Source organism: Cyclopterus lumpus, chromosome 16, assembly GCF_009769545.1.
Source record: "Cyclopterus lumpus isolate fCycLum1 chromosome 16, fCycLum1.pri, whole genome shotgun sequence".
Lineage (NCBI taxonomy): Eukaryota > Metazoa > Chordata > Actinopteri > Perciformes > Cyclopteridae > Cyclopterus > Cyclopterus lumpus.
The window spans coordinates 13,561,720-13,584,346 of record NC_046981.1 but is presented as its reverse complement, the minus strand read 5'-3'; the positions used below and the strand labels follow the sequence as shown (position 1 = coordinate 13,584,346).

Here is a 22,627-nt window from a genome sequence, read left to right as displayed (position 1 = left end):
CAGGGCTGTAAAAGAAAAAAAATAATTACGGGAACCAGTGGAAAAAGTAAAGGAAATTAAAGTGAAAATGGGTCATTTCTTCAGGGGTTGGCATCCAGGGTGGTTTGAATCCAGGACATGAACTGACACACTTTGACGTAGACTCCGGGGTAGTTAGGCAGGGCACATCCCTGACCCCATGACACCAGGCCGTGGAGCTCTCCCTCACACACCAAAGGGCTGCCGGAGTCCCCCTGACAAAGTGAGTGTGAGCATGCGATTAATTCTTCCACACACACAATTCTGTGAATCCAGTTAGTGTTCGGAAGCATCTATTGTAAAACTCACATTGCATACATCTCTGCCTCCATTCATGTATCCGGCACACAACATCCTGGGAGAGATCATGTCAGGATAGGCCTTCACACAGTCCTGGTCATCCACGATGGGCACATCCAGACACTGCAGACGGGTGGGCAGGTTCACTGTAACAGGCAGAGCAGAGATAGACATGAAAAAGCAATATTGTTGTATTAAAAGAACATGTCACCCAGTGCAACGGTGTGTTTCAGTGATCCAGTTGATGGACAACAATTATACAACAAGCAACATCAGAATTTGGCTACGCAGGAAATACTTTTGTTTGGAGGTTCAATTCACTATAATATAAAATATAGACTCCCACCGGACTTTAACCGATAAAGATGTTATTTGTTTATTTCAATGTGTAATTTGTAAAAAAGTCCACTTCGACACCCCCCAGTGGAAGCCTGTTTAAGCATGTTGTTGAAAACATCCTAATCAACCCACCCTCGCCATTGATGGCAGTGTTGCCCCAGCCAGACACAGAGCAGGGGAGCCCCCCCATCGGGCACCCTGTGGGCAATGGGATGGGTGCAACTGCTGCGGTCACCTCCACTGGGTGGAAGAGTTTGATCAACATGATGTCAAAATCCAGAGTCTGGTAGTCATAACTACAATCAGAGAACAATGAAAAAGAAGCTTTAGACGGGAGCTGTTTCTCCACACTGAATAAATAAATCAGACAAGAATGAAATTGTGCAATGGATTTTTCAATTTTCACTCGCCTCGGGTGCCAAATGATGTTTTCGGTCTTCATGAGCTGCTCTGTACCCTCAAACACTCGCACATCATGTTCTCCCAGCATGATCTGCATGGCATAGGGACTGAGAGAGGAAGTGAAATATTCCAATTAGAATGCAGAAGAAGAAGAACAATAATTCACTATTTGGTTTCTTATATATGTCTCTCTAGCTCAAAGGGGGAAATGCATACAAATCAAGCAAAGTGGCAAAAAACAACATGGCAACGAGCATATAAGACGTGAAAGTAATATTTTCTCCATCGAGGCATACTTACTTGTACCAACAGTGAGCAACGGAGAGCACCCACTGCTGGTTGATGAGCACGCCACCACAGAAGTGGTAACCATAGTTGAGGGAGGCCATGAATGGCCGAGAGTGAGGCTCACACTCCTGCCCACCAATGATCCTGCCATCTTCACGGGGAACTGCCGCTGCACACAGAGAAAGAGACACATCTGTGTTAAAGTTATCTGTAACCACAACTTTCCATCACATTTAGGAAATTGCTGACATTACAGTACACATGTATGGCTTTGTGTGTGTGTGTGTGTGTGTGTTTTCTTATATGTAACCTTGTGCATGTGTGTATATCTCTGTCTTTACCAGCAGCTCCGATGATCAGCAGCAGAGCCAGCAGTCTCATGGTGTCAGGTGAAAGATCAGAAGACACCTGGACACGCTCTGGCTCATATTTATAGCACCAGCCTCGCTGTGCCCGTCCCCCACGCCCACTTTACCCCCCTCCTCAACTCTTCCCTCTTTACTCACATCTTGGCACTAAGTTCCTATTTTTGTGGGAATGTTCTGATCTATCTAGAACACTTGTGGTTATGTTATCAGTGTGACTTATTGTGTCAAGGTCTGCACACATTCAACACCTGTTTATGGTTCTCCCATGTGTCACTAATTGTTGGCAAGCTGCAACATCAAACACCAAAAACTGTTAAAAAAAAGAAGGTTTGGGAACAAAATTAGAACAAAATGAAATAAAATTACAGCAATAACTTTAGTTTGTAACCAAGCGACTCAATGGCAAATATATTATGAATTGTAATTTGGTTAAAGACAAACAAGTTCTGTGATCAGGGCGGTAGATTCGGGGGTGGGGGTGCATTGGGTGGAGGTGTGGAGGAGGAGGAGCATGGAAAGACACAGAGTAGTTCAGGTATAAATGCAGTGGATGACTGCGTCCAGTCTGGTCGTAGGAAGGCTCGAGTCAGCCACAAGATGATTGGCCTGATCGTTGTCACGCTCCTTGGCGCTGCAGGTAAAGCACACCTGCAGCATGTACAACAATGTTAGGGTAAAAGAAAAAAAACTGTAACTATTGTAAATATGACACATTTTGTCTTTGACACCACAGCTGCAGCACCTACGGATGATAGGATTGTGGGTGGCTACGAGTGTGGAGCCCACTCTCAACCCTGGCAAGTGTCTCTCAATACCGGCTACCACTTCTGCGGCGGCTCCCTCATTAACGACCGGTGGATCGCCTCTGCTGCCCACTGCTGGCAAAAGTGCGTATACGATTGGATGTTTTTATATGAATTAATTGTTGAGAGGATTATGAAAATGTCGTCGCTCGTCTCCATTTCAGCCCCTTTTCACAGATTGCCGTCTTGGGTGACAACCACATCTGGATGAACGAGGGCACGGAGCAGTACATGTCAGTGGATGCCATCTACTGGCATGAGAGCTACGACTACCAAACCCTGGACCACGACATCATGCTGATGAAGCTGGCGCACCCCGTCACCGTGAACCAGTACGTGAAGCCTGTCGCCCTGCCCAAAGCCTGCCCCGCACCGGGGGACATGTGCACCGTGTCCGGATGGGGAAACATCTACACTGATCAAGGTGAGGGAGCACCAAATGCACCATGATGTTTTTGTTGAGGTCACCTGAAGAAACTATATGTGACAAATTATTAGGCTACACACTGGCCTCCTATAGATGTACAACTCATTATAACAAAAGCCTCTAATAAACCCCCGTTCCCCACAGTGTCTTAGTAGGTGTGGACCACCTCACCTTGAAAAAGTCTTAGCTGTTATCACAAAAATTATCAATTAAACCTTCATGAGACCAGGCAGATAATGGTCCAAAAAATGTAATATATTTAAAGACTATTGTTTAGATGTAATCACGAGAGATGTGTAAAGATGTGAATAGATAATAGTGTATCATCTATGGCTAAAGATTGTCTAGTATGAACACAATATGTTGTGCAAACTCCATATCAATTCTGTTTGATGGCTGATGAATTTCCCCATCCTTTCAAACCATTCAACACTTTTTGACTGATTGGCCGTTAGTTAGCCCCGCTCCCTTAGTTACTGTTGCTACATACGTTTTCTGCTCAGTATACTTAAGGCTACAATAATAACAGTGATGTTAACAATCGAGACATATTAAATCATTTTCAAAATACATACACACACAAGACAAACTAACCCAGTTATTAAAACCAAATAGCTGCTTTTTCTGAGTTCCATAAAAGTCGACATTTTGGAGATATACATATTGATAATATTAGGTAATGTTGCCTACTTGAGGTAAACATATTGACACAACTATCTGCCCTAATCTTTCTTTCTTGCTGTCACCTGTTAGTGTTCAACCCGTTTTACCTTCAGTGTGTGGACGTCCCCATTCTGTCTAACAAGGACTGCAATGCTTCCTACCCCGGCATGATCACTGACCGCATGGTGTGCGCTGGGTACCTGGAGGGAGGCAAGGATGCTTGTCAGGTATTTCCACACAGTTACACAGAAAATAAATATCTTTAATGGGATGAAATGATGTAAGGAATAAACTCTTCTCTCTTCCCTGCTCAGGGCGACTCTGGTGGTCCTCTGGTGTGTAATGGGGAGCTGCAGGGTATAGTCTCCTGGGGCCAGGGCTGTGCTCAACCCAATTACCCAGGAGTCTACACCAAAGTCTGCTCACTGATGCCCTGGATCAACGACATTCTCTCCAGATACACCTAGGCTGTGATCTCCCATCAGGGGGGAGAGAGATAGATCTGAGATGTGTTTAGTCAGGGCCCAATCAATAAAATCTACAATGTTGTGATGCATCTGTGTGTACATTATTGTTGACAACACTGACGTATCTGCTCCCAATGCAACAATAGTACTGAGTACTTTATTTCAAGTCAGTGGTGACATTTCCACCAAAACAAATATCTATATATATATAACCACAGTCAAACAGTTACAGCTAATGGCAGTGCACTTTAAAAGGTCACACAATTGCATCTGCCTGTGAGCAAATCCAACATATTCAGTATGAATTAGCCTTTTCTTGACCCACATCAACAAACAATCAATCCAGGAGATTCTCATCAAAATGAGACACAGAAGCTGCTGCTTTCATCTGTGACCAAGTGAACTGAGCATCGGTGTTTAGCATTCAACAACTGCATGAATAGGATTTCTACGGCTTTGTTTGTTTGAGGCTACTGCTCTCATTTTTATTTCCTGTCTCCTGAGTGCAGAATGCTTTATAAACCTGGAGAGGAAGGCTGCGGATGTTGCAACACCCCATTTATCAATGCCAGAATACGATAAGAATCGGAAAAGGACTAGACTTTCATTGAAATGTGTTCAATGAGTTTTGTTTACAACTGAGAACTTGGTCTTGAGTCTTTTCTTTACCAACAATCTGGTGGCAGAGAAATAAAAGAAACAGAAAGTACGTTTCCTCAGCAGGTCCTTAGCTGTGTGGTTTAAAAGTGGCTGAAGATGACTCATACTCTCTTCCTTCAGTTTAAAATGATGGAGGTAATCATTCTGTGAGGTTTTCTAACAATATGGAAGAAAAAGTTTCGTTATTATTTTTAAACAAGCTTTTGAAGTAACTTTAGGCTGAGCAAAAAAAAACAAATTGGACCCGATGCAACACATTTTCGATTGATCATCTGATAGAAAAAAAAGAAGATCGATCACCATCATTGAGAGAATCAATGTGATGAGATATTTGAAGCTGTCGGTTGAAAATCAGTTATGTCGAAAGTGACGGCACACTTCTTGTTTGACTCATTGGCAGCAAGCAATATAATAAAGTATCCCCCATCTGCTCTTCACAGACAGCAATGTGGATGATCCCTCATCATCATCATCATCATCACCACCACCACCACCACCACCACAGTGAAACAAAGATACAGAAAGAGATGAGGTGATAACTGGAATATGACAAATTAGTAAATCAAATCTAAATGTAAAAAAAGTCCCTTTTAAAAACAATGTTGCATGTCCATGTATAATATAATATACTTCTGCTACTGTATCATGCAGAAATACATGTAGGCCACAGCTGCATTTTATATCCATGAATAAGTTTTTATTTTTAGCCATATTTGTGAGGTAAACTGCCAATTCATAATACCCGATATTAGGAAATATCCATCCATCCATCCATTATCAGCCGCTTATCCGGGGTCGGGTCGCGGTGGCAGCAGGTTCAGCAGGCCGACCCAGGCTTCCCTCTCACGCGCAACACTTTCCAGCTCATTCTGGGGGATCCCGAGGCGTTCCAAGGCCAGCCGGGAGATATAATCCCTCCAGCGTGTCCTCGGTCTTCCCCGGGGCCTCCTACCAGTTGGACGTGCCCCGGAAAACCTCTAATGGGAGGCGTCCAGGAGGCATCCTGACTAGATGCCCAAACCACCTCAGCTGACTCCTTTGGACACGAAGGAGCAGCGACTCGACTCCAAGCTCCCCCCTGATGTCCGAGCTCCTTACCCTATCTCTAAGGCTGAGCCCGGCCACCCTACGGAGGAAGCTCATTTCGGCCGCTTGTATCCGATTAGGAAATATGTAAGCAACAATTAATACCAAGGGAATTCCATGTACATTCATAACGATAGCAGCTACTATTAGGAATCTGTATTTATCATGTCAATTCAAACCTGATAGCATTAGTGAAGTGCTTTGGTGGAACTGGGAAGTCAATCATAATTTAAATGAAATAACACACACACACACACACAAAAGTGCCATCTTCGTGAATTGTTTTACTTTAAATCTTTTATTCGTCATATTGTTCAGTACAACAGATGGAACATTAGAAGCAGATGATTGTGAGCTTCTTGACTGAACTTGCTTCCTTGGATCACTTAGTAGCTGGCCATGGTGCTCTCCAGCCATTGGTTGAAGATGCAGACCTACAAATGAAAGAAAACACTGTTAGAACAGTGAACCAGCACAGCATTGCAGAATAAACCGAACACATTGTCTGTGTATTGATTCAATGTTCATCTTTGAACGTTACCTTGGCGTAGACACCGGGGTTGTCTCTCTGAGCACATCCGTAGCCCCAGGACACAACACCCTGCAGCTCACCGTTGCACACGACGGGGCCACCGGAGTCACCCTGAGAGAGAGAGCGGAGAGTGTGAAATGAATTAGACAAGTTCGATGGAAGCCAACAAGTCACACCAAGTATTACATACAGTCGTCGCTGCATTTCTGCGTGAACATCTAATTACACACCTGGCAGGAGTCCTTGCCTCCCTCCAGGTATCCAGCGCAGAACATGGCGTCAGTGATCATGCCGGGGTAGGAGTTGTCACAGTCCTTCTTAGACAGGATGGGGATGTTCAGGCACTGCAGCTTGTTCTTGTCAGCACCTGGAGATCAAAGGAGAAAGGAAAAAGGTGAAACTGGAGCTTCACTGCAGTACAAACATACATGCTGAGGGCACAACGCAGGAGTTGTCACTTACTGGAGCTCATGGTGTTGCCCCAGCCAGTGACTTTGCACATGGTGCCAGCGGGGGCACAGCTGGTGGGCAGAGCCACAGTCTTCACGTACTGGTTGAGGGTGGCGGGCTTGCTCAGCTTGATCAGCATGATGTCATTGTCGATGTTGTAGGAGCTGTAGTTGGGGTGGCGGATGACACGAGAGGAGCGGATGAACTGCTCGTTTCCCTCGGTGACCCTGATGTTGTGCTCTCCAAGACGCACCTCCACACGGCTGGAAACAATTGAAATGCGGGACATTAGTGACACAAATCAATCTTACATTAATCTGAATACCCCTCAGGTAAGTAAATCAGACCTCCAACCATGAAAAATATGAGGAATGTGCTTACGATTTGTAGCAGTGAGCAGCAGACACCACCCAGTCCGCGCTGACCAGGGAGCCTCCACAGAAGTGGTAGCCGGAGTTCAGGGACACCTGATGGGCCTGGGAGTGTGGCGTGCACTCATAGCCTCCGACAATCTTGTCCTCCTCCAAGGCAACTGAAAACACACACATCAGCAACATCGTCAAAAACAAGGTAAAAAAAAGACATCTGCAGAATGTCCTTTTGTGTATTTTTAGTGTGTCCTGATGAAAGTTGATGATCAATTGCATTCGGGAGATGCTCTAGGTGTTTCTGGACTAAATTCTGGGATAAAGGCCAACAGACTGTTCGCAGAGAGGAAAGCAATCTGCTCGATAGGAACTTCACACTCACAAGCAGCTCCGATGAGCAGAACGAAGACCAGAGACCTCATGGTTGCTGAGTGATGCTGTTGATGATCGGACTTCACCTGCAGCCCTGCTTTATATACACAGACAGGAGAGCTGCCCTCCACGCCGTCCATCCTCATTGGTCAGTGAGGGGCCAATCTCTGCAGCAGGATTTTGGACTTTGGTGATTAATTTAGAGAAATACATTTTCTTTTTTTTTTGTGGAAGTCTTTCTTCTCAGTAATTTTGTAAAAGCATCAGAGAGAGTATGAATATGGGTCATATTGGCTCCTATGTTAAAAAAAGGAATGTGCTTTGTGTTTAAAATATTATTATTATCTCTAATATCTAGTACATGTTTGAACCATAGGTTTGAACCTATAATTGTAGTATTGAGTGTTTGTGTCAAATGAAACAAAACAAAATCATTGATACACATTTCCTAATGGCCACACATGGCAGCCAAATAGATTGAGTGGCTTTTATTTTGACGAGCATGATGAGATTAAAGATTTCAATTAAGTGCACTTATGTGCAGTTATGAAGTGCTGGCACTCTGCTGAAATAGTCCAGGAGTTACTCAGCAGAATTGTGATGTATTGCTTTTAAGTAGTAGAATTTGACTCAACAAAACTTTGTCCAACTACGTTCTATATAAAACCATCAATAAGTATGTAAGGGGCCATTTTTCACAGTGAGTAGTTCTTCCACTATACTTAAAGATTTGAATGCAGGTTTTTTACGGGATATTTAATATTGCTATTATATTTTGGTAAAGGTTTGAAGCCACCACCTGAAAGTCGGCCCGTGTTTCTCTGGTCAGATTGTACAGATACAGTCACCTCTATATTTAGATGTGTTTGAACACAGTATCTCACAGCTGTGTGTTTCTCAGCATATGTTACTTAAAAACTAGATTCAGATATGAGGGGTGAGGCTGCCTTGAAAAATAAATGATAATCTTTGTAATATTATTTATACGGCGGTTTTCAATAAATAGGTAGAGAGCAGTGTTGGAGAAATAACTTTTACTTAAAAGTAACAAAACCACAATTAAAAAAACTAAACTGCAAGTAAAAGGAACATTTCTGCATTGTAAATACTACTTGAGTAAACGTAGAAAAGTATTAACAGAAAAATAAATGTACTTAAAGTACATGTATATGGAACTCTTTAATCTGTAGTGAACAAGTTATTTTTTGTTGGTGAACACGTGAATCCCAGCTTTGCTTCACACAACTCCAACCTGTACTTGTCTAATCTGCCACATAAAGGAAAAATACATATATGGGATTTATTCTATATTAATGCATCATAATTCATGAGTTATGTTTGTGTTCAGCCCTCGATGGACTGGCGGCCTGTCCAGGGTGTCCCCTGCCTTCGCCCTATGTCAGCTGGGATAGGCTCCAGCGCCCCGCGACCCTAATGAGGATAAGCGGTATTGAAAATGGATGGATGGATGGATGTTTGTGTTCAATAAAAGTAACTATACTTGTCAAATACTGTAAATGTAAAAGTAAATATTTGGAGTAGAAGTATAATAACGCGTAAATAGAAAATACCCAAGTTAAGCACATGTACATCGACATTGTACTTAAGTACAGTAAAAAATTACATTCCACCACCGGTAGAAAGGACTTTGCAGCTAGATGTAATATGTTCTACTGTATTTATAATAAAACAAATGTAAAAAACAGAAAGAGGTAGAAAAGAATCGTGCCCTCAGTGCAATGCAACATCAATACATACATTTAAGAGAAGGACTAAACATAACATATTTATTATAGAAATGCCTAATGACACAAATGTGTTTTGAAAAGTGACTTTAAATGACGAAATGGACTCTGAGATCCTCAGGCAAGTCGTAGAAGTGATGATTCATTTAGAAATAAGAATAATTCACTTACATTCTTATCTCTGTAACTCTGTAGCTGAAACACTTCTTTAGATGTTCAAGATAAGTCATGATAAGTCATAGTGGAGTTAATAGCCGGCCATTGTGTGTGCAACCACTCAGTCTGCACACACACACCTGTAGATGAAGAGATATTGGTTTTGTTTGATTTATTGCATTAAAGGAGGGTCATAGTTATATTTCCAGTTGATGCAGTGAAATGTTACCTTGGCATAGGAGGTTATTCTCTGCACACCCAATGCCCCCAGGACACCGTGCAGCTCACCGTTACAGGACCACCAGAGAGAGAATCATTATACTTAGAATGTAAACCTTTGTAATATTGTAAAGTACATTTGAATTAGAGGAGTCCAATTCTGAAATTCAATGATAGGATATCAGAGATGCCCACCTGGCAGGAGTGCTTGTCTTCTTCCAGGTATCCGGCACAGAACATGGTGTGGTCAACCACGCCAAGGAAAAGAACCATGAGGGTCCTCATCAGGCAGGAAGGGGATGTCCAGACACTGCAGCAACACAACAAAAGGGAAGTGTGCAGTACTGAGGGATTGTTGGAGATCATAGGCAGTTTTTATTTTTATTTTTAGACAAGGTCACAGAATTGGGAGTTTGCCTAAAATAACCGTTTTCTACTCACTGGGTCTCATGGTGTTGCCCCACCGGTGACTTGGCACATGGTGCCAGCGGGCACGTACTGGTTGAGAGTGGCGGGCTCGCTCAGTTTGAGCAGCATGATGTCATTCCCAAGGGTGAATCGGTTGAAGAAGGGGTGTTTGATGATGTGGGAAGCACTAATGAACAGCTCGTTGCCCTCAGTGACTCTCCCGTATGCACCTCGGTACGACTGTATGAGATAGAAGATATTAATAGTGGATCCTTGTTTTTTTAATGTTTCCGTGTAATCCAATAATATTCAACCCAATACGACAAAACTCACTGGTCAGTACTAAATCAGTCAGCCAAGATATAATCAAGAGCACATGAAACCTTACTTACAACGAGCCTAACATAGTAACGGGCACATAATAGTTGTATATTTGGACTTTAATCAATTCACAGACCTCACTTTTCATGTTAACTCAGAATAATTACTGCACTGGAAATATAAGCCATTCATTGCTTTTATTAATCAATGTTTGACATATTTGATTACATTTAGACATTTGTCAGTCAATGTCAACGACTACTGAAACACTGTCGTTTAAGCACCTCTATAAAAGTGCAGGAAAGTCCTGGAACAAATACCACCATTAACTGAGAAAATACTCTGTATATAGATTCTACATCCTTCGAAACACTGTGTTGGTTTTGAATCTTCAGACTGCACCTGTTCTGTTTAATCTTGCACAGATATTCATATGATTCATGCATATTTATCATGTGAAATGGCAGCTGCTCCTCCACCACAACATCCAAACATCCAAGTTTACAAGGTTGACTCAAACTTCATCAATAGCAGATCTGCACTGAATGTTAACCCAGTAATCAGAGTAATTGACTGTTTGTTTGCTCCGTTTTTATTTTACAGAGTTTTTGATTATGATTACGTAGTCAGTTACGCTTTATATTGATCTTAATTCTTCAACATCTATTTTCACAACAATAATAACATAACAACATCAGATTACTTTAAAGACAATGACACTGCACCCTAAAAATGCAATCCCATTTAAATGTGTCCTTATTGCTAATTTCATATAGTAATTGTGCGCTTAAGTGATTTTGTCTTATCTGTAGACGCGTGGGTTGGTTTTCCTGTGAAAGCCACATTCAACAACGGTTGTGAACCAGGCCATCTGCAGAGCTGCACCGTGTCTTCACAGCACAAAATCCATCCATGTCAAGGTTAACCATTAAAATGATACATCCTGTGCTGAAAACAAATGCAATACCACATGTGAGTTGCACAAAATGTCACAGGGAATGTTTAGTCTCGAAATATGCATCATGTGTAGTTTTACTAAGTACTAATTTAGGGGACATGTATGCGTTTTGCACACAGACATCAAACAATCCGTGTCATATGAATAATGCTTTTTCATATGAAGCCGCACGTTTGTTGTATCGTGTTTTAAAAATGCATTTATATGCCTGTTTCCCCAATGTGCCTCCCACTGCATTGAACATGCTTCTTGAAAGATTGCTTACTTACGATACCATTTTCAGCAATGCAGTATGCAAATACAAAGTATCCCATAACCAACAAAATAGGTGCATTTCCAAAACCCAGAACCATTTTTCCACGTTTGACCCGATTGGTCGAAAATTACCTTGGGGGTGTGTTCAACAAGGAAACTGATCCATATAAACCGGGACTGCAGGTGAAGTCTCTCATCCACAAGATCCCACAGCAACCATGAGGTCTCTGGTCTTCGTTCTGCTCATCGGAGCTGCTTGTGAGTGTGAAGTTCCTATCGAGCAGATTGCTTTCCTCTCTGCGAACAGTCTGTTGGCCTTTATCCCAGAATTTAGTCCAGAAACACCTAGAGCATCTCCCGAATGCAATTGATCATCAACTTTCATCAGGACACACTAAAAATACACAAAAGGACATTCTGCAGATGTCTTTTTTTTACCTTGTTTTTGACGATGTTGCTGATGTGTGTGTTTTCAGTTGCCTTGGAGGAGGACAAGATTGTCGGAGGCTATGAGTGCACGCCACACTCCCAGGCCCATCAGGTGTCCCTGAACTCCGGCTACCACTTCTGTGGAGGCTCCCTGGTCAGCGCGGACTGGGTGGTGTCTGCTGCTCACTGCTACAAATCGTAAGCACATTCCTCATATTTTTCATGGTTGGAGGTCTGATTTACTTACCTGAGGGGTATTCAGATTAATGTAAGATTGATTTGTGTCACTAATGTCCCGCATTTCAATTGTTTCTAGCCGTGTGGAGGTGCGTCTTGGAGAGCACAACATCAGGGTCACCGAGGGAAACGAGCAGTTCATCCGCTCCTCTCGTGTCATCCGCCACCCCAACTACAGCTCCTACAACATCGACAATGACATCATGCTGATCAAGCTGAGCAAGCCCGCCACCCTCAACCAGTACGTGAAGACTGTGGCTCTGCCCACCAGCTGTGCCCCCGCTGGCACCATGTGCAAAGTCACTGGCTGGGGCAACACCATGAGCTCCAGTAAGTGACAACTGCATTTGAACTAGCTAGGAGTAACAGAATGTTCCTGGGCCACATTTGTTTGACCATATCTTTACGAACCATACTCTCTTTTACACATTGTAGCTGCTGACGGTAACAAGCTGCAGTGCCTGAACATCCCCATCCTGTCTGAGCAGGACTGTGACAACTCCTACCCCGGCATGATCACTGACGCCATGTTCTGCGCTGGATACCTGGAGGGAGGCAAGGACTCCTGCCAGGTGTGTAACAAGAGGACTCAGCAGGGGTCTTTGTCCTAGAACAGTGCTTCTCAGTTGCAAATCTAGAATATTTGGAATTTTCTTGACATATATGCTCTCTCTCTCAGGGTGACTCCGGAGGCCCCGTCGTGTGCAACGGTGAGCTGCAGGGTGTTGTGTCCTGGGGCTACGGATGTGCTGAGAGAGACAACCCCGGTGTCTACGCCAAGGTAAACATAACATATCTCTATGAAATGTAAATGTCATATGCCCAGTTAAAATTAAACACATTTGCTACTGGCTGTCCATGCTAACACAGTTCCGTCTGTCTCCATTCACAGGTCTGCCTCTTCAACAGTTGGCTGGAGAGCACCATGGCCAGCTATTGAGTCTGATCCTGTGATCACCCTCTTACTCGATTGCCTTTCTTTCATCATTCTAACTCCATTATTGTTGTTGAATTCTGAACAATGTGCAGCCATTTTCCATCTGAGTAAATAAAGTTTTCCATCTTGAGTTTCAAATGATGTGTCTCTCAATGTTTGCCCATGTTGTCCTACATTATGAAATGTTCATGATTATACTTGAAACAATAGTAGAACAATTACAGCTCTTCAGAACAGTATAAACAAGGCAATTAGCTCTTAATATATCTACTAGAAATACAGTATTTTGAGAAAGAAAGGACAAACTTGCTCTGCTATTGTGTTGCATGCAATAGTTTAGAATGAAAATGATTTTCATGAACACAAATAAACATTTTACCAGTGCAGTAAGTTTTACTTACAAGAATAAACTATTATTACTACTATTCTATATGCAATTTGGTTGATCGTGTGTGACATCCATTAGAGATATCTGACTTTAATGCTTGTAATACTTAAATTGGTTGACAAAATTAATTTGAACAGAACTCTGAATAAAATGATGTAGTAATTAGTACTTATAGCCTTTTTAAAATATCTATTATGTACATTACATGCATACAGTAATTGTGGCTAAATGTTAGCACTACTTCTGTGCTCACCATTTCTTTCACTATAATAATAAAATGTATCTAATCTAGACAGATACATTTGTGGGAGTCATGTCAAGTTAAGCTAATTTATTCAGGCTATTAAGCAAACAACACTCCAGAGGAATTATTTTGATAAACAGATAAACAAATGCAATAGGAAAAACGAAAGCTGTATAGTAATGTTGGACTAGTAGTATTAGTATTAGTATGTCTAATTGTGAGAGAATGTGAAGTAGCAAAAAATAGCTTCACTGAAGGATATTTAAAGCTGAGGTGGCGCTGATGAAAATACAGACTGAGAAGGTACTTTTAAAATGTGACAAATTTAATCATATTAAGTATTAAGAACGTCCCACAGAATGTGAAAACATTACTGTCTCACTGTAACAGTATTTTACTTGGTCTTTTTCCAAGTAATATTATCCATCTGTTTGATTAATCTGAATGTATATATATATATATATATATATATATATATATATGTTTTTATTAGCTAATGCATTAAGTAATAAATAATCTTAACTTCACGTTGCCAACATTGTTCTACAACGTGACACATTATCATGCCTAAAGAATTGCTGAACTGAACTTTACTGCAATTACTAAAAATTAAAATATAAATATACATAAATATATATATTTTTGAAATAGTGGCTTTCATGGCAGTTTTCTTGTGTGAAGGCCAGAGTCACTTAGTGAGTTTGTGAGAGAAACTCCACCCGGCACTGTTTCTGGCAGAGTTTTAGTTAGGATATCAAAGTTTTCCCATCAGCACTGTTTGATGGTTTTTGATTGGTCAGCAGCAACAGACTTGTTTCTCTACAGTCGACATCGATTCAGGAGCTCAATAAAAACCTGGCGTGGGTCAAGCGTCTGTGCATCTCCATGTGGCATCAAGCAGTCATGAGGTCTCTGGTCTTTGTTCTGCTCCTTGGAGTAGTGTGTAAGTATGGAACGAGGTTAATGTGTGTGTTTTTTTTACAGATACTATTCATTCTTTGAAGAGATATTCATAATGTTTCTTTCTTTTCAGTTGCCACAGAGGGTGACAAGATTGTTGGAGGGCATGAGTGCGCGCCTAATTCTCAGCCCCATCAGGTGTCTCTGAACTCTGGCTATCACTTCTGCGGCGGCTCCCTGGTCAACGAGAACTGGGTGGTGTCTGCTGCCCACTGCTACAAATCGTGGGTGCTCCTCGAACACCATTTTCAATTTTCCTCGTTCTCCATTCTCCCCGTCTCACTCACAACTTGTTTCTCTCTTTCAGCAAAATGGACATTGTCCTCGGTGATCATAACCGTTCATGGATGGCAATGAACAGATCATTTCTGCTGCCCGCGTTATCCCTCATCCAAACTACGAGTCCTGGCTGGTTAACAATGACATCATGCTGATCAAGTTGAGCAAACCTGCAATCATCAACCAGTACGTGAAGCCTGTGGCTCTGCCCACTGGTTGTGCTCCCGCTGGGATCACATGCACAGTCTCTGGATGGGGTGTGACCGTGAGTTCCTGTGAGTATCAAACACCGCCTGTTATTCACAATACGTTTGTCCATCAATCATTTGTCATTGTGTCTCTGGTTCTGCATCTCCACAGCTGCTGACAGTAACAGGCTGCAGTGCCTGGATATCCCCATCCTGTCTGCTGAGGACTGTGACATCTCCTACCCCGGCATGGTCACTGAGGCCATGTTCTGTGCTGGATACGTGGAGGGCGGCAAGGACTCCTGCCAGGTGTGTATCGTTGCTGTTGTAAAGGGCACAGAGTTGTATGCCCTGTTTAGTGCCCTCAGCAGCCCTTAGTTGAGACATAACACTTTCATATGTTAAACTGCTTTGCTATCAGGGTGACTCTGGTGGCCACAAACCCACATGAAGAATGGAATGAGGGGAATATGAACTTAATAAAAACTAGTGCCATCCCCTGTGGCTTTGGGCATGCTATATATATATTTACATAACAACCTTAAATTGCAGCACACAATAATCCATTTTACTCAGTACCACTTAAACCACACTATGTTCATGCTGCCAGAATCTCGACATCAAATAATACATTAAGGCCATGCAGTATTAATAGTGCAAGTATAAATCAAACAAGTATGAAGAAAAAGCATGTCAAATAATCAATTAATAAGTCTGTAGAAATTAGGAAACACTGAAATAAATAAATAAAACAATGAGCGTGTTTTCACCATTAACAGCTACATTGTAACGCTTTGTATAGAATAATAACCCGAACAAACAACGTCACAGAAATTTAAAGACACCAGAACTGTCCCCTGTCTCTTCTTTTTTTTTTTTTTTTATCTGAATAAAAATAGATAATTATTTTTCTGTGGTTCTTCGTTTTCATCGTTTATGGTTGCAGAGTTTAGAGGAACTGTCGCTCAACAGTGCTGCGATCAAGTCGGACATATTTGACGGCGCACCACCAATGTCAAAAACTCCGCTCTGCCTTGACTGACCTCGGGATTTGTAATGACGTCGCGCTAACTGCTTTTAAAGACAGACAGAGGGTTTAGCTTCACATCTATTTACGTTGAAGGCCAATCGAACCGGACAAGATGCGCCTCACGTTGCAAATGTTGATCTCGCACGGCCGGGTGGCCCGGAAGATGGGTCTCGGTCCGCAGTCCCGACTCAACATGCTGCGGAACATCTTGACCGGACTGGTCCGACACGAGAGGATCGAAACCACGGCGGCCCGAGCGGACGAAGTCGTCTTCTACGCCGAAAAGGTACCGACGCCCCGGTCCTGCTGCTAGCTAGCGTGGCTGTCCACGCATTTAATGTTACGGTTACATTTAACCACTTCTTATCAGCCGCATGGAAAGGGTGCAAAAGTTACACGAATACATATTTCGTCCCTGATCTTGAGGATGTGAAGGATCAATATCATACACAAGTTATTTGGCTGAAGGGTTGTCTATAACACTTTAGAAGAAAAGGCAACAATAGAAACACGTGAAGCCAATAGGTCACTGTTATCATTTTAGACTGGGGCATGAATCCATGTTCAAGTTATGTAAACAAAAACGTAAAATACTAGATGCATCATAAGTCAAAATAGTTTTTTAAAAAAGCTAGAGAAGTCACGACACACAATATTGATCGACGAGTCCTTACAATGATATAACATATTTTTATATACAAATATAGTAAGTGCAGCATGAAATCAACACAAACGGTCAGCGTTTGTTTGATTTGACGGAGTTGGAATTTAATTTAAAGTGTTGTGCTTATATCAAAACGTTGCCTTTTTCAAGTTCAATAACGTTTGCGAGCTTTATTCCAGAGCTGTGATGTCCTCCAGTCTTTCTTTATTGCACTGTGACTAAATATTGAACTGAAATATTGCATCCCACAATGTCTAACCTCAATCTGAAATGCAATACATTCAGATTTTAATTTCGTGTCCTTCCACATGCAATGGAGTCTGACTGTATGCTTTGTCTTGTTCTGTTTTTACCAGCTCGTGGACTACGCCAAGAAGGGAGACACTGATGAGAAGGCGATGAAAATGGCCACGTTTTGGCTGACGGTACGTGTCTGCAGCTCTCCGTCTGCCTCTCTTTGTGGGGTTAGAAGCTGACCCTCTGAATGTAAAACAGTTATTGTGAAGTTGTTTAGTTTGAGCGTGCTTCTTCTCTTCAGGAAAAGGATCTGGTGCCAAAGCTCTTCAAGGTCCTTGCTCCGCGGTTCGAGACTCTGTCGAAAGGCTACACGCGGATGGCACGCCTTCCCAACAGAGCGAACCTGGACAGAGCAAAGATGGCCGTCGTGGAGTACAAAGGCAACCCCTTCCCACCTCTTTATCCTGTGAAAAAAGAGAATGAACTGACACTCCTCAACCAGCTGCTCAAAGGCTACAGAGAGGAGAGGGGAGCGTTATCCACCAAAGCCTAACTATCAACCTCCTGGTGTTGGATCAGGGGTTGTGGATGCTGAAGGATGATGGTCAGGTGCTGAAATGACTCCGAGGAGTCACTTGCAGAGGCTGCAGATTGTGGCTTATTGACACTGATCCATTTCTTCAACGAAAAACTGTTCAAAAGTCAAGAACAATTCTTTTTAAGGATTTCTGACCGGTTATGTATTAATAAATATTATCTGTTAACAGAACTAAGAGATTTAAGCCTAACTTTTTCTTAACAAGTTTGGCCAAACCAGTCTGATACAAAGGAAATATACTGAATTTAGTATTGCAATTCCATTAAATAAGGGGACATGTCAAAAGTGGTCCTCAAAGCAGAAGATGAGGATATATCCTGACTTTTACTCTGTAGTTCGGGTCAAGCTCCAAAACCACTGGATCCTACATTTACCATAATGCATCTGTGATTAAAGCCCACATGCTTCTTATATTCCACTTCATTCAGAAACAGAAATTGGGCATTTCTGGAGAATCCCTTCATGATGAATGTGTGAACATGCTCTTATGCTGTATTATATTACACTATATAGTGTTTTATTATGTTGTCCTCTTGGCGGACAAACCAAAAAAATAGAAGCACAAATAAAGTCAGTCATTTCCTTTTTGTTGGGCTATTGTATTGGGGTGCATTGAATTTGTTTGGGGCATACGGATGAAAAGCAGTTTGTCTCAAATATTTTTTCACTTGATCACAAACTGAACTGAACATCGCAAATTGTTCCAGAATAACGAAGCGGTTTGTATTTTTCCCTCTAAAGATTCCGACCGTCAGTGATTAGCCTGAAAGTAATTTACAAACGTATACGATGACTGGAGAACAAGTACAGACGGGTGCAGTTATGAATCTGCACTTCAGCAGTCAGAGTGAAATAATTAGGCTGGCCTCCATCAATGGTGGCCAGCCTGGAGTCTGTCCCTGTGGTGTTTTACTTTAATGGAGTCTTGTAATGAGAAGTTTCTAAATATGATTTACAGATATTAGATCGACTCCTTTGGACACATGACCTTGTCCTAACTGGAACACGGACACTCTTGCGCATCAACTCGGAAACCAAATAACACACACACCGAGATGAACCCTCTAATAAAAACAGTTTTTATTATTTTGGCAAAAAGTGTGTATATCTATATACAGCGTATTTAGAATAGTCATTTGACACCATTAGAATGCATTCAAACAGTGCTTCAGTGATGTGCTCTTCACCAGTACCTAAAAGCTGTGCTGTTTTCTGTCATGCATACATAATCTCTTCTCGTCAAGTTCGCTCTGTAATCGTACGTCGATATGCACGAGGGTGAAGCGGCGATACGGGATCGGTCCGCCTGTCAGTCAAACGGTGTCTATTCAGTCGAGTCATGGCAACCATAACAACAGGCGACAGCAGACGTGCCAAATACAAACCGGACACAATCAGAAATAACGACTAGTACTCTTAATTCATGTGTCATTCTGTTTCACAGACTAAGTTACACCGCTGACTGCACTCTCACAAGTTACACACCACAGTCCTAACACCCTACAGTACTCCATTACAGCAAGATGGCCATTGATAACTGGACTATAAGCTGAGTTCCACCATTTTTACGAATCAGAAATAAATGAATGCCGTGGAGATAAAAAATTGATTTGTTAAGTGTCCTTTTCACTGTTACTGAATTCCAGGAAGCCAGTAAACTGAGCAGGATATGGTCCCTACAGCGTCCGTACCGTCAATGACATTTTCAGACTGTATTTACAGGTGTATGCATTTGGATTACTACTCCAAGTGGTGTGAATACAGGTTTCAAAGCAGTCCTATAAGGTGACATCATCACGAATAAACAGACTAAGACCAGGAACATTAAAGTGCTCCATGCAGGACAGACCAAATGTACAGTTGTGTTCATCTACAAGGCTTTTTTTGTTGTTGTCATAGCTCAATGTTACGGGATTTAAAACTAGTATTATTTGTTCAGCTTTTTGCACAGTTTGAACGTCAAAGTGAGATAAAGCCAACGAATATACATGTTTCAGGTATTAGACAGGGGTGAGGATGAAGTTACTTGTATTAAAAAATAAATAAAAAGACAAAGTAGCTACTATTAAATCATGGATGTTGTAGTTGAAAGCCAAAGCGAGACAAGAACATTTGACAAAAGTTGTATTGAAGTACTCCAGTAACTTGAAAATCACCCCTGTCCTTGTGCTGTATTGCATCAGTACATTCACCAACGTCTACATACACAGAAATCACATTTTAAACCACTTTCCTGTATCATGTTTCAGACAGCGCAAGGTTTTGATTGGAATAACAATTAACAGAATTCATCCAGTCAAAAATATACTAAACGCCTATTGTATGCATTTATAAAAGTATAGATTTCAATACACAAAATCTGCAAATATTGTATGGTCACATGGAGTTATTTACGTCAGCTTTTTGACAGGAAATACGATACAAACATGCTTGTTTTTACGAGTACCTAGAAGTGCCCACAGTAAACGTGACATTTTTACATTTACACATCAGCATATCAATCCAGAATAACCAGCTGCAATGAAGGCATATAAGAATATAAACAAACCCAACGAACTCCATATAATATCTATACTTTATCAAAATGTGTCAAACATAAAAAAGGTCTTGTTTTAGTTTTTTTAACATGTCTTGGAGAAATGTAATGGCATGAGATTTGTTTTTTTGATGGTCACAGCACCAACTAGAATTTAACAATGAGGGGGGGAAAAGAAAACATAAAAACACATTCCCTTTTTTTGAAATAAAACTATATAGAGTGGTAGCTCTCTCCAGTTTAACTATTTACAAAGTCCTCCGGACCATCAGTGCCTCATGAATTCTTGAATAGAAGTATTTCAAGAATTGTGTTCATTTCCACACCGTGCACAGCTATCATCCTATTGCTCTGGCTACATCCACTTTGTCATCGTTCTCCCTGTGCGCCTTTTACTGGTCAACATCAAATATTTATTGCTTCTTTATTCTTTAACAGGTTCTGCACTCCTCCTATCCCACAGCTATTTCCCCTCACTCTTCCCTTCAGGTTATTTCCATTCACAGGTGAAACGGGACCGTTTAGGGATTCACTTTTCTGATGGTTTCTCTGCTTCGTCCATCCAAATCTTTTTTCCCGCGGCGCCACTAACACCTTCGTTTGCACTCGGCCTTTTTCTTTAAGTCGTATTGTCATTCTGCCCCTTCTCGCCATGCCTTTCCCCAACTCCCTCCGTCCTGCCCCCGGTCCTTTTTCTATGCCTTCGTTCCGAACCCCCCGCCGCCTCCTCCGCTCTGCATACTGAAATACTCTGTGAAGGAAGGGAGTCGGGGCGGCAGTGGGGGCGAGCGCGTGGCCGGGCGTGGGGGTATCGGGGGCGGAGGTGGGGGCAAAATGGCCGTCAAGTCGGCAGCGGTGGTGATGATCTTCTGCTCGCTGTTCCTCGGCACCTCAGGGCCTTTACGGGCCACCGTCTCCTCCACCGTCTTCACCGGCTCCTGGAAGCAAGAAGGTGATGGGTTACACCTTTGACCTGTTCTGAACCTCTGGATGTAGGTTACTTTGTCATGTGGACACAGTGTCATTAACACCATACTATACATCACATATTGACAAATTACTTTAATGATTAACCAGTACTTTTAATTGTGTAATCTTCTGTTGATCGACTAATCGACCAATCATTGAAATTCGACGAAAATCACACCGATTTTCAAATCAATTAACCGTGTTCTACTGATATGCAATACAGTGTATGAAACCAACATTTTAGTAAGTAGTTTTGTTCGTATTTTTGAATGGCTCATCAGGCATTTTTCCAAATTCATTAAAATTTGCCCTCCAACATGGATATTTTAAATCTAAATATTTTATACAAATGAATAATACATCTTTCCTATCTTGGGAAACATAATAGCTATAATAATGATTTCTAGACAATTTCCAATCTGGTTTCTGACCCCATCGTAGCACAGACACAAAATCCACCCATCAGGCCACGTTTAAAGTCACAACACATTTACTTTGCTCTTTCACGAAGTGACCTTGGTCCAATAGACCAATCACCTGCACTTACATTTCCTTCACTTAAACTAAGACAAGACTAAGTAATTTTATTTGACAAGAAAAAGGAGAGATTCTTATTACTCACATCAATAAAAAGGGTCCTAAATAATGACTAAGTTCAAAATCGTGGTGTTTTATTGTACTCTATTTTTTAGCAGCCACTCTCTTGCATGGTCATTACAGTGTGTTCCAATTAGACGTCTGCTAGGTTTATATAGAGAACCAGGAGAAGAAAGCACATTAAGCTTCTTGGCACCAGCTACCAGGAAGTCAGACAATTAAATACTGGATTGTAAAATACTTAATAGCTTACGTCAGAACCAACTTCATCCAACTCTTAAATTTAAGAGGCGATGGTTATCTACTGCACATTTAGTACATTTGTGGCTATTTATTACTGCCATGTAACTTATCTTTAAGTTTTAAAGCCTTTTTATACATTGAACACTTCAAACGTGTCTTTCCTTGTCATGACTTTGTGTCCCTTGTCATGCATTGTCAACTTTGTGTTGCTCCTTTGTGTTTTATTATTCCTGCTCGTGTCTGCAGGTTGTATCGGTGGAGATGAAGATTCACAGCTCTTTCTGTGCACTATCAAATAACAACGTCCAAATTGTACCCAAGCTAGAAAAGTCATCACAGCAAACACAACGCCTTAATTTGATCTTGTCAAAGTTTCTATTTAATTATTATTTCCTTGTGCCCAAGTGCTTTCGTATCAGTGCATGTGCTATGTCAGGATGTGCTTACTGTCAGTCACCACAGGTCCCCGCCAAGAAATAATCCTTC

General features: G+C 41.7%; 8 protein-coding genes across 12 annotated transcripts in view; 4 read left to right on the top strand and 4 right to left on the bottom strand.

Moving 5' to 3' along the window:
* Positions 1 to 35: 35 nt before the first annotated feature.
* LOC117745191 (trypsin-like) lies at positions 36 to 1,728 on the bottom strand. The gene is made up of 6 exons (XM_034553331.1): positions 1,689 to 1,728; positions 1,366 to 1,516; positions 1,068 to 1,166; positions 790 to 953; positions 328 to 464; positions 36 to 233 (listed from the first exon to the last, which is right to left on the bottom strand). Exons 1-6 carry the CDS (start codon positions 1,726 to 1,728, stop codon positions 81 to 83), a joined length of 744 nt encoding a protein of 247 aa, XP_034409222.1. The 3' UTR covers positions 36 to 80.
* A 584-nt stretch (positions 1,729 to 2,312) lies between these two features.
* On the top strand, positions 2,313 to 4,075 carry LOC117745192 (trypsin-2-like). 4 transcript variants are annotated; one of them, XM_034553333.1, is made up of 5 exons: positions 2,313 to 2,352; positions 2,455 to 2,606; positions 2,696 to 2,942; positions 3,699 to 3,835; positions 3,923 to 4,075. In XM_034553333.1, the coding sequence occupies exons 1-5, from the start codon at positions 2,313 to 2,315 to the stop codon at positions 4,073 to 4,075; spliced, it is 729 nt and encodes a 242-aa protein (XP_034409224.1). The 4 variants fall into 4 exon arrangements, with proteins under 4 accessions (XP_034409224.1, XP_034409226.1, XP_034409223.1 ...); XM_034553335.1 differs by having other exon boundaries at positions 2,696 to 2,954; positions 3,714 to 3,835; XM_034553332.1 differs by having other exon boundaries at positions 2,449 to 2,606.
* Positions 4,076 to 6,207: 2,132 nt separating this feature from the next.
* LOC117745193 (trypsin-1-like) lies at positions 6,208 to 7,593 on the bottom strand. 2 transcript variants are annotated; one of them, XM_034553337.1, is made up of 7 exons: positions 7,554 to 7,593; positions 7,185 to 7,335; positions 6,812 to 7,066; positions 6,755 to 6,764; positions 6,584 to 6,709; positions 6,363 to 6,464; positions 6,208 to 6,255 (listed from the first exon to the last, which is right to left on the bottom strand). In XM_034553337.1, exons 1-7 carry the CDS (start codon positions 7,591 to 7,593, stop codon positions 6,208 to 6,210), a joined length of 732 nt encoding a protein of 243 aa, XP_034409228.1. The 2 variants fall into 2 exon arrangements, with proteins under 2 accessions (XP_034409228.1, XP_034409227.1); XM_034553336.1 differs by lacking the exon at positions 6,755 to 6,764 and having other exon boundaries at positions 6,584 to 6,720; positions 6,816 to 7,066.
* Positions 7,594 to 9,807: 2,214 nt separating this feature from the next.
* Positions 9,808 to 10,540, bottom strand: LOC117745822 (trypsin-1-like). The gene is given in 5 exon segments (XM_034554364.1): positions 9,808 to 9,921; positions 9,923 to 10,007; positions 10,101 to 10,128; positions 10,131 to 10,311; positions 10,529 to 10,540. Coding segments are annotated over 5 exon segments (420 nt in total).
* A 1,283-nt stretch (positions 10,541 to 11,823) lies between these two features.
* Positions 11,824 to 13,211, top strand: LOC117745194 (trypsin-1). The gene is made up of 6 exons (XM_034553338.1): positions 11,824 to 11,863; positions 12,082 to 12,232; positions 12,351 to 12,601; positions 12,707 to 12,843; positions 12,951 to 13,052; positions 13,164 to 13,211. Exons 1-6 carry the CDS (start codon positions 11,824 to 11,826, stop codon positions 13,209 to 13,211), a joined length of 729 nt encoding a protein of 242 aa, XP_034409229.1.
* Positions 13,212 to 14,743: 1,532 nt separating this feature from the next.
* On the top strand, positions 14,744 to 15,718 carry LOC117745821 (trypsin-1-like). Its single transcript, XM_034554363.1, is given in 6 exon segments — positions 14,744 to 14,783; positions 14,874 to 15,024; positions 15,108 to 15,136; positions 15,139 to 15,354; positions 15,440 to 15,576; positions 15,689 to 15,718. Coding segments are annotated over 6 exon segments (603 nt in total).
* A 548-nt stretch (positions 15,719 to 16,266) lies between these two features.
* On the top strand, positions 16,267 to 18,384 carry mrpl17 (mitochondrial ribosomal protein L17). Its single transcript, XM_034553593.1, has 3 exons — positions 16,267 to 16,583; positions 17,318 to 17,386; positions 17,500 to 18,384. Exons 1-3 carry the CDS (start codon positions 16,410 to 16,412, stop codon positions 17,749 to 17,751), a joined length of 495 nt encoding a protein of 164 aa, XP_034409484.1. The 5' UTR covers positions 16,267 to 16,409; the 3' UTR covers positions 17,752 to 18,384.
* A 475-nt stretch (positions 18,385 to 18,859) lies between these two features.
* tmem145 (transmembrane protein 145) overlaps positions 18,860 to 22,627 on the bottom strand; it is a 39,086-nt gene continuing 35,318 nt past the window's right edge. The window contains exon 15 of the mRNA XM_034553592.1: positions 18,860 to 21,270. Coding sequence (XP_034409483.1) covers positions 21,028 to 21,270 — 243 coding nt within the window. The 3' untranslated portion in view covers positions 18,860 to 21,027. The remainder of the gene's footprint in view (positions 21,271 to 22,627) is intronic.